At 36.8% G+C, this 9,473-nt stretch overlaps 1 protein-coding gene across 1 annotated transcript; it reads left to right on the top strand.

The window, feature by feature from the left end:
* Positions 1-2,360: 2,360 nt before the first annotated feature.
* On the top strand, positions 2,361-9,391 carry LOC113153479 (immunoglobulin-like and fibronectin type III domain-containing protein 1). The gene is made up of 23 exons (XM_026347124.1): positions 2,361-2,412; positions 2,567-2,689; positions 2,789-2,925; positions 3,036-3,135; positions 3,227-3,268; positions 3,353-3,398; positions 3,496-3,679; positions 3,754-3,867; positions 3,956-4,118; positions 4,275-4,547; positions 4,682-4,860; positions 4,987-5,215; positions 5,291-5,415; positions 5,508-5,649; positions 5,774-6,067; positions 6,188-6,484; positions 6,583-6,762; positions 6,909-7,037; positions 7,131-7,439; positions 7,546-7,631; positions 7,763-7,955; positions 8,278-8,574; positions 9,039-9,391. Exons 1-23 carry the CDS (start codon positions 2,361-2,363, stop codon positions 9,389-9,391), a joined length of 4,047 nt encoding a protein of 1,348 aa, XP_026202909.1.
* Positions 9,392-9,473: the final 82 nt, after the last annotated feature.

The raw sequence follows: 9,473 nt of genomic DNA, 5'->3' as shown, positions 1-9,473 counted from the left end.
ACATTAAAGCAGTGGTTTATTAATTTTAGTGCATTTTAAAGGAGTTTGTCTAAAGAAACTATTGCATTTCTTTCAATGGACTTTTAGATGCAGTGTTCTGTTCACATGTATAGTAATAATAGTTTTTGGTATAGTATATTACTCATCTGAAAATGTGTGAGGGTTTGCTGTAAATAAATATATTTCAAACTACTGCTGTGATGTGAATTTTTTATTCCGACCTATTTGCTACTTTGAAGAACAGTTAACAAAGTGTGTGTTAAAAAATACCAATAATTAAATACAAACAGACATTTGGGAGGATACAATTTAGCATAATTGTGGTAAAGACTGGACGTATCAAGTTTCGAAAGTCATGACATTTGTTGACCTCCATAAAAGTTTATGTTAATAATTTATGTCCAGTGCGCTTGTATTACTTCTCTGAGCTAATTTATTAGTGGTGTCAGACATTAGTCCAAGTTTAGAGTCACTGAAGAGGAAAGGGTCAACAGTTGTACCAAGGGTGAAAACATGATGGACCAGTGCAGGCTGACACCTCTCAGTTTCAGAGAAGTACTCATTACTATGCTAAAATATATTCTAATTTATTTATGTTCTTTTAAAAATCATGAGATATTAAAACTAACAGTGGCTAAAAGTTATAAGAATGAGGTTTAACTTGTTTTGTTGGCTTTTTGTATCATATGTCCACAATAAAGTCAGAGTAAATAAATACATTCCTTCAAATTAATCCATTGAGATTGTTATATTTTTGGAGTAGGCTGTCAATATTTGAAAACCATGGTTCATTACTTCTGGCATTTCTATACATGCAAAACAAACTACTGTAGAGAGCTTTTAAAAAAGGTAAATCAGAATTTAATTGACACTTACCTTAAATGCTAGGATGAGGATAAGACAGCCTACATGTACAATTAAGTAAATGGAGAGAGACAACTCAGACAATTTCACCTCTATGTCATTTTCCTTGACACTTCTCTATTCTCCCCTCTTCAAAAGCATCTCCTAGAAGTACTACAGCTGTATTGCCAGTTTTGAAGGAGGGATTAAAATTCATTCATTGCATTTCCACTGGCGTCCCCTTTTCAAGAGCCTATAGCATTTTGGGGCCAAAGTGCATGTCAGTAAACCTACCCCCGGAGCCACAATAAAAAAGCAGTGGGTTAGGTTGCTCTTAAGTGTCTCTTAAAGGCTTTATTGCCTCTCAAAAGGAAGAGCCCACGCTCAAGGATCAGCTGGAACCTGGCTGGCAACAGACGACAGAGAACAGTGCTTTACTTGGAAAAAAATAGTAAGTACAATCAAGAATTTCTGGGCACAATTCCTAAATATTAATATAATGTTGGACATTTTTTCAAAATCTTTGAAAATCATTTAATGTATGTTTGTGTGCTTATTTAACAGGAGTTTGCAGTTTACTATACATTAAGTTATCTAAGTTCCTCTAAAGTTCAATATGTTATAGGTCATTAGCAATGTTACTCTACTACAGTTACTACAGATTAGCACAATTTGCAAAACATATTTTTCTCATCACACAAATATTGCAATATTGATTAAAGATCAGTGCAGATGAAACACAGAAGTGGCAACCTATGGTAAAACTACTGAAAGAGAAATTTCACATAAAAAAATGCTTCTTTACATAGAAACAAACATACACACAAAAGCAATAGAAGCATTTAATCACAGGAAATAGTCAAAAGGAAAGCACATGCTCTGCTGATGAATGCAGCTCAGAAATGTAAGCCCTAGACCTTGATTCATAAATCAGCTCATTCATAACACCCTTGACAAAACTATTTATTCTCGCAGACACACAAAACTTCTCAGCAATGTAACAGATACACAAAATGGTTAAATATGCAATTACTTATTACTAAGACAGAACTCAGTATTTTATGTTCTAATTAAATTTAATATTAATAGTTTAAGTGAATAACAGCCCGAGCATGATATATAGCATAGCATAAGTGCTCTCACTGATTTATACTTGGTCATTTAGGATAAAATTAGATGAGTGTGTAGGAGGGTACATAAATTCCAATCTGAATCAGTCATTTAATTTAGACTTTTTGCTAAATTTATATTTATTTATTCAAATAATGTATATTTTTTCATGATTAAAGGATATGAAACCAACATTGTTACACTTTATATACATGTAGAAATAAGGATCTTTTTATTTAATCTTTTACTTATTTCTTAACATAACCCTTTGTTAAAGAGGAAGCAACCTATCTACAAACACGTTTAAACAATCCAACAAATAGTGAAAAACAATTGTAATGGTATATACGTGAAGTAAGTGTTAAAGAATTCTTGAACATTTTTTAACAGAAGAAGTGGTTGTGAAGATGTTTAAGATGCGTAAAGCTAAGAATGACGAGCCAACTGCTCCAGGACAGGGTAAGCAATGCCAAGTGATCAAAACTAATTTAATACAGTTGGCCTTTTTGAATACAGTATTCAATTAAACTTTATTAAAGCAATTTAATTCAATAAAATAGATCAAGCTCTGCGTAAATATGTAAACAAACCAAGTTTTCTAATTTAATTACAGTGAAAATTAAAAAGAAGTCAATAGTGCCTGGAGTTATGATCACACAGTATGTGGAAGTACTACCTGAAGGCACGACCACACCAGATTTCACTCGGAAACCCATTGCTCTCACTATTCAAGAAGGTAAGCGGGGGAAAAGCCCATGAGTTATCACCTGCACAATGTAATTTTCTTTGATTGTGTTAATATGATATTAACCCCGACGTTCTTCTGTTTACATAGGAAAACTAGCTATCTTCAGAGCAATCATTACTGGCACACCCACACCAACTGTGACTTGGGTGAGAAATAATGGTGAAATTAATGAAGAAAAGTACAAAATGGTCTATGATACAAGTTCTGGTGAACACCAGCTCCAGGTGAGGTCCCAGATCACGTGTGAGAATTGTTTATTCAAATAGCTTAAAATCAATTGCAGTCAAACAGCATACCATGTAAATTATCCTAAAAATTGTGTTTTGATTTATAGATACCGGATGTATCTGTGGATCAAACTGATACCTACAAGTGTTTTGCCAGAAATGAATTTGGAAAAGCAGTTGTAACTGCTGCCCTAAATGTTATTGAAGGTGAGTAATTTCCCTTTATGCCATTAGGCTTGTATATTAAATCAAAACTGTTTCTTAAGATCAATCATTTTACTTCTGATTTCCATTTTAGTTGGATTTAAAAAGAGCAAAGCCATGCAACAATCAAGAACAGGTACCCAGCCTATATTTAATTTATAGTTATGCATTATAAGTTATTCATTGAATCATAGTTGTAACCATGCTGCTGCTTGTGTAGCTATCCGAGAGACACCTGAGGATTTCAAAAAGGTCTTAAAAAATACGTAAGTAGAATATAACACTGTGTTTTTGTTTTGTCGAAGCCATTTATGGTCATTATCTGTTTAACAGGTTCTTTGTTTTTGCTTTCTCTTTGTCGAGGGTTGAAATTGAGCCAAGAGAAGAGACTAAACCAGAAATTGATGAGAAGTTTTGGGAATTGCTGTTGAGTGCAGACAAGAAAGATTATGAGACCATATGTGCACAGTATGGTGTCACAGATTTTCGATGGATGCTGAAGAAACTAAATGAAAAGAAGACTGAAAGGGAGCAAGAGCAACAAAGGGTATGTTCCAGATAAGCATCTTTAAAAATAATAGAATGCTTAAAAATATATTAACTAAATTGAAATTACTACAGGTTGTTGAAAGGCTTTGCAACCTAAAGCCCATTGAAACGAGGGCTGATGGTACAGCAGAGTTTGAGCTTGAAATGGCACTAAAGGACCCTAGCAGCAAAGTTTTCTTATTCAAGGTGAGATATTTTACATTTCATATGTTCTATTTTCCTACACTCACAAATTAAGGCATTTTTTATGACTGTTGATTATGAATTCAAACAGGATGGAGTTATGATTCCTTTTGATATTGACACCAATGAAAAGCATGCACTGAAGCAAGTGGGAAAGAAGTTTGTGTTTAGTATCAATGGTCTTAACCCTGAAGATGCAGGATTGTATCAAGTGGAGGTTGATGGTGTTAAGATCTTCTCAACTGACTTAAAACGTAAGATGACACGTATTTTCTACTTACCTACCATGTATGTTTCTATAACATACAAATACATGTAAAGCCTTAAACTGTTATACAGAGTCTAACATGAGTGATTTGTGACAGAAAATGCAAGATCCAATGTTTAAATCTAATTTGTATTTTATCTAGTTCCCACTGTAGACTTCTTGGTCAAGATTCAAGACGTTAAGGCACAGGAAAGAGAGGATGCCATGTTTGAGTGTGTCCTCTCACACCCAATGAAAAAGATTACTTGGATGGGAAAAAATATCCCACTGCAGCAAGGGGACAAATATGACATCGCTGTGTCAGAAGACATGTTGATTCATACATTGGTGGTGAAGGACTGCCTGCCATTAGATAAAGGAATTTATGCTGCTGTGGCTGGACTTAAATCTTGCAGTGCTTGGCTTATCGTGGAAGGTACAGTTGAAAAATGTGACATTACATCTTATCTTGACTGTTCAACACTGAAAATGTAGGATTAAGTATTAAAAATGTTCTGCTACTATGTTTTTTTTTGTTTGTTTATTTGTTTTCTTATATATATATTTTAGCTGACAATGATCCCAACTCGCATGGAAAGAAGAAAATTCGTAAAACAACGCGAGCAGGTGGTGGTGGAGCTGATATTTTGAAAGTTGCTCAGGAACAAAATGCTAAGATACAAAAAGAGAGAGAAGAGTTGGTTGCAAAGGCAGAAGCAGCAGCTAAAGTGGCCAAAGAAGAAGAAGAAGTAAAAGCAAAGACAGAGACAAAGACGGAGACAAAAGCAAATGTAAAGGCAGGAGGAAAAAAAAAGCCAGAAGTAGAAGTGAGAAACCATGCAATCAAAGCAGAAGAGACTGCTCACATTAAAGAGGAAAAGGAGGAGGAAGTAGAGGAATATGATGTAGAAGAAGAGGAGGTAGAGGATTTACAGGAAGAACAAGTATCTGAACCAGCTGAACCAACATCATCAGAAGCAAAGCAGGTGTTAGAAGTAAAGGAAGAAGAGGCTCCCACTCAAGTCATGGTGACTGAAGAAGATCCTGATCAAGAGAAAACAAAGAGAGTAAGAACAGGCCCACTTGTCCCTGATTCAGTCATTGGTGAGTTACATCCGAACAGAGTAATTTAAGTACAGCTACACTGTTTAAATATATCTGTTCCACGTTGTTCTTTAGAACAAGGAGTTTTCTTCACCAGCGGACTGTCAGATGTGACTGCTATAATTGGTACTAACACAGAACTAGTCTGCAAGCTGAGCAGTGAGGACTGTGACACAGTCTGGTACAAAGATGGGAAAGAGGTTGGGAACACAGCAGCTGATAAAGTGGCAGCATTTACCTTTAAAATTGCTATATGTAAATGTGTTAATATATGTGCGAGTGTGCCTTTCAGATAACGGCTACAGAGGATATATGTATTGTCAAAGATGGGACTTACCAAAAACTAATCATCAGAAAGTGCAAAGAAGATGATGCTGGAAAGTACAGATGTGAAGCCGATGGCCGTAAAACAGAAGCTGTGCTGATTGTTGCAGGTACTGTTATCAGGATCGATATAACGTACCTTAACTGGACCAAAAAATGAGGCATGCATTACAGAAATGTGTAAAAGAAAAAATGGAAATCTTAGTTCAAAAAGGTGTGTGTTTTTTCTACTAGATCCCCCAAGAATCGACCCTGATGAGCTTGCAGAGTTCATAAAACCTGTTATAATCAAAACCGGGAAAGATGCAGGTTTCAAGTTGTCTTTTGTTGGCCGGGAACCAATGAAGATCCAGTGGTACAATGAGGGCGAAGAGCTGCTGGAGGATAACCATATCCGAATTGAAAAGTCTTCCACACACAGCCGCCTGCTGCTAACGAAGTGCCAACGCAAAAGCTCAGGAGAAATTAAGATTAAGATAAAAAACGAATGTGGAACAACTGAGGCCATTACGCACCTTATTGTATTAGGTAAAGTTGTACACTGCATGTTAAGAACTGTTAAGTATTTGTACCAAATTAAACACATTCATACAATGAGACACAGATAAGAGAGTGGTTGTTGTTAATTTGTTTTTTTTCATATTGCAGATAAACCAACACCACCCCTAGGGCCTGTGGATATTATTGAAAGTTCAGCAAATTGCATTGACTTCAAATGGAGGCCCCCAAAAGACAATGGAGGATCGCCTATCACCAACTACACCCTGGAACGCCAACAAATTGGGCGAAACAGCTGGAAAAAAATAGGCAAAATTGGTCCAGAACCTAAATTCAGGGACACTGATGTGGATCACGGCAGAAAGTACTGCTACCACATTAGGGCAGAAACCGATCAAGGCATCAGTGAAATGATGGAGACAGATGACATTCAAGCAGGGACAAAGGGTGAGCCGTCTTACATGTCAAAGTTAAAGCAGGTGTAAAAAGGCTTAATGTCTGTCAGTTAAAAACTGACAGTTTTCTCTATTTTATACCCCTCACAGCATATCCCGGACCTCCTTCTGCACCAAAAATTGTCAGTGCTTTCAAAGACTGTATAAATCTAGCTTGGTCTGCACCTACCAATACTGGAGGCGCCAACATTTTGGGATACAATGTAGAGAAACGAAAGAATGGAAGTAATCTATGGGGCCTTGTCAACCCAGCTAATGAGCCTGTTAGAGGTACAGTGGAAGCATTTGACATTTTTATGTTCACAGTTTTGTATATTTGTTAAATCTTTGACCTCAGATACAATCTTGTAGAGTAGAGAATGATTTTTTAAGTACAGAAGTAATGTCAATGTTAATACCCTTTGACATGCCAACAGAGAAAAAGTATGCAGTGAAAGATGTTGTTGAAGGCATCGAGTATGAATTCCGTGTATCAGCTATCAACATTTCTGGTGCTGGAGAGCCAAGTGTACCTTCTGAATTTGCGATAGCAAGAGATCCAAAGAGTGAGTAATGAGTTGACAAAGAAAACAACAATGTTATCTCAGTGTCAACTCCTTGTGTGTCAACGCTTAAATGCTCTGTGGTTACACTTTCAGAGCCCCCTGGTAAGGTTAATGACCTTAAGGTGACAGACTCAACATACACCACCTTATCACTGGGCTGGAACAAACCGATGGAGGAAGAAGGGGTCCAGGACGAAGCCAAAGGATACTTTGTGGAGCTCAGACCAGCAGAAAACCCAGAATGGGGTCGCTGTAACTCCAGTCCTATTTCTATGACTGGCTATAATATTATTGGTCTCAAGTCTATGGCCATGTACTGGGTGAGAGTAATAGCTACCAATGAAGGTGGAGATGGCGAGCCACAAGAGTTGGATAACTACATTATTGCAATGCCTCCTCCAGGTGAGTCAGTGAAAACTGTGAACCATCTACAGTCACAATTTAATATGATGTACTTTAAATTACTACTTTTTAAATTTTCTCTATAATTCTTCCCACATTCTCAAAGTGAGACCCCAATTCACTGACAAAAAAATTAACAACTTCATGGTAATAAGAGCTGGGAACTCTGCCCGAGTCAACTTCAACTTCAAGGTTTGTTGAAATATCCATACAAAATTGTATGATTTAATGCTCTGTTAAAGGTTGTAAATACAGTACTTCTCTGCTGCTCTACCAAAAAGTATAAACCCACATCTTAGCCCTATTGCTCTTGTTATTGACAGGCTTCTCCAGTACCAACAATTACATGGCTCAAGGATGGCCTACCTATAGCCAAGCATGTGACAGTGAGCAACACAGACACATCATCCCAGTTAATCATCCCCTCTTCCGAACGCCATGACACAGGGATCTACACAATCATTGTGAAGAACCTCGTTGGTCAGGAGACCTCTAGTGTTGAAATAAGAATCACAGGTAGGGTCAAATAAAAAATCTGAACTACCATGACACTCAGTGTCAAGTTCAATGAATACCCAGGATTTATGGATTTAAAATGTGATTTGAGATCATTCCAAAAGTTTCTCTAGTTTCTCAAGAAGGTTGTCATTTTTGCAGAGGTAAGAAATTAAGTTTTCAACATAAGGTATTGTTTAAGGTGCAAAGGAAATTGAATTGGTGCTAAATAAATAAACAAAAGTATATGCAATTTTAAAAAAGCACTTTGGCCTTGACTTTGTGTTCAGGCATTACCTGTGTAGCCAGTATAAAACATAAACATATTCTTACCTGTTTCTAGATGACCCCAAGCCTCCAGGCCCCGTGGAGCTGGATCAGAATGTGTCAGGAACAGTTACAGTCTCCTGGACTCCGTCTCCAGATGAGAAGAAAGATGATAGGTTGCACTACATGGTCACCAAACATGATTCTGTTAAGCGTACTTGGCAAACCATGGCTGACCACCTCTTTAATAATAAGTTCACGGTCACCAACATCATGCCAGGAAGGCAGTATCAATTCCGTGTCTATGCCAAGAATGACATGGGGGTTTCCAAATCATCTGAGTCACCAACCTGGGAAGTGAAGAAAAAGAAAGGCAGGTTGAACAATAGCGATCCATAACTGTGTAGTGCAACAATTTATGAAATAATAAGTTGAAAATTAACTGACAATTCTAATTAAATAAAAGAGGTGATTGTTAATTAAAAATGTGGTGGAGCAGGTTTATGCTTCTCTATGCTGTTCTTAAATATCTTATCTACTGTTCTATGTTTTATATTATTTTAGCTGAAATGTATTTGAGTTGTGGAGTCAAATTTAGATGTCTTGCTTTGATATGTTGATGCTGATATGTAAAGATGTTGATCTTATACTCTCAAAACCTGTATTTCATCCTTTTTCATTCTTTCCTCTGAAAGGATAGTCAAACACTATAATAGGTTTTGTTAGAGGAACTTAGCTATTATGCATTTAGATCACACTGTACAGCAAGATAGTTAACAGTGAATTAATATGTATAGCATTAAGGTGTTTTACATTTTCTCTGTTTTAACTTTCCAGAAACATTTTCCGTTAATCTTCCTGCCTCTAAGGATTGCAACTTCGACACGCCTCCATCTTTCTCCGTTCCACTTAAACTGCACAACTCTCCTGAAAGCTACGAGTGCTACATGACATGTGCAGTGACTGGAAATCCCAGACCTCGTGTTACATGGTACAGAAATAACATCAGCCTTAGTACAAACACTAACTACTACATCATCAATACATGCGGGGTGTGCTCCATGAAGATACTCAAAGTTGGGCCAAAGGACAGCGGTGAATACACAGTTGTAGCAGAAAACCCCCTGGGCAGAGTAGAGTGTTCAACTAAACTCATTGTTAAAGGTATAAAACTACCTCACAGTTTTTGATAAGTCCTAAATTCTGTCCTTTTGATAACATATTTTAACAGTTCCCTTATTTTCCTCCTGCTGCTACAGATTAGGATGAAAC

Source organism: Anabas testudineus, chromosome 5, assembly GCF_900324465.2.
Source record: "Anabas testudineus chromosome 5, fAnaTes1.2, whole genome shotgun sequence".
Taxonomy (NCBI): Eukaryota; Metazoa; Chordata; class Actinopteri; order Anabantiformes; family Anabantidae; genus Anabas; species Anabas testudineus.
The sequence above is the reverse complement of the archived record's forward strand: the minus strand, read 5'-3'. Positions and strand labels throughout refer to the sequence as shown.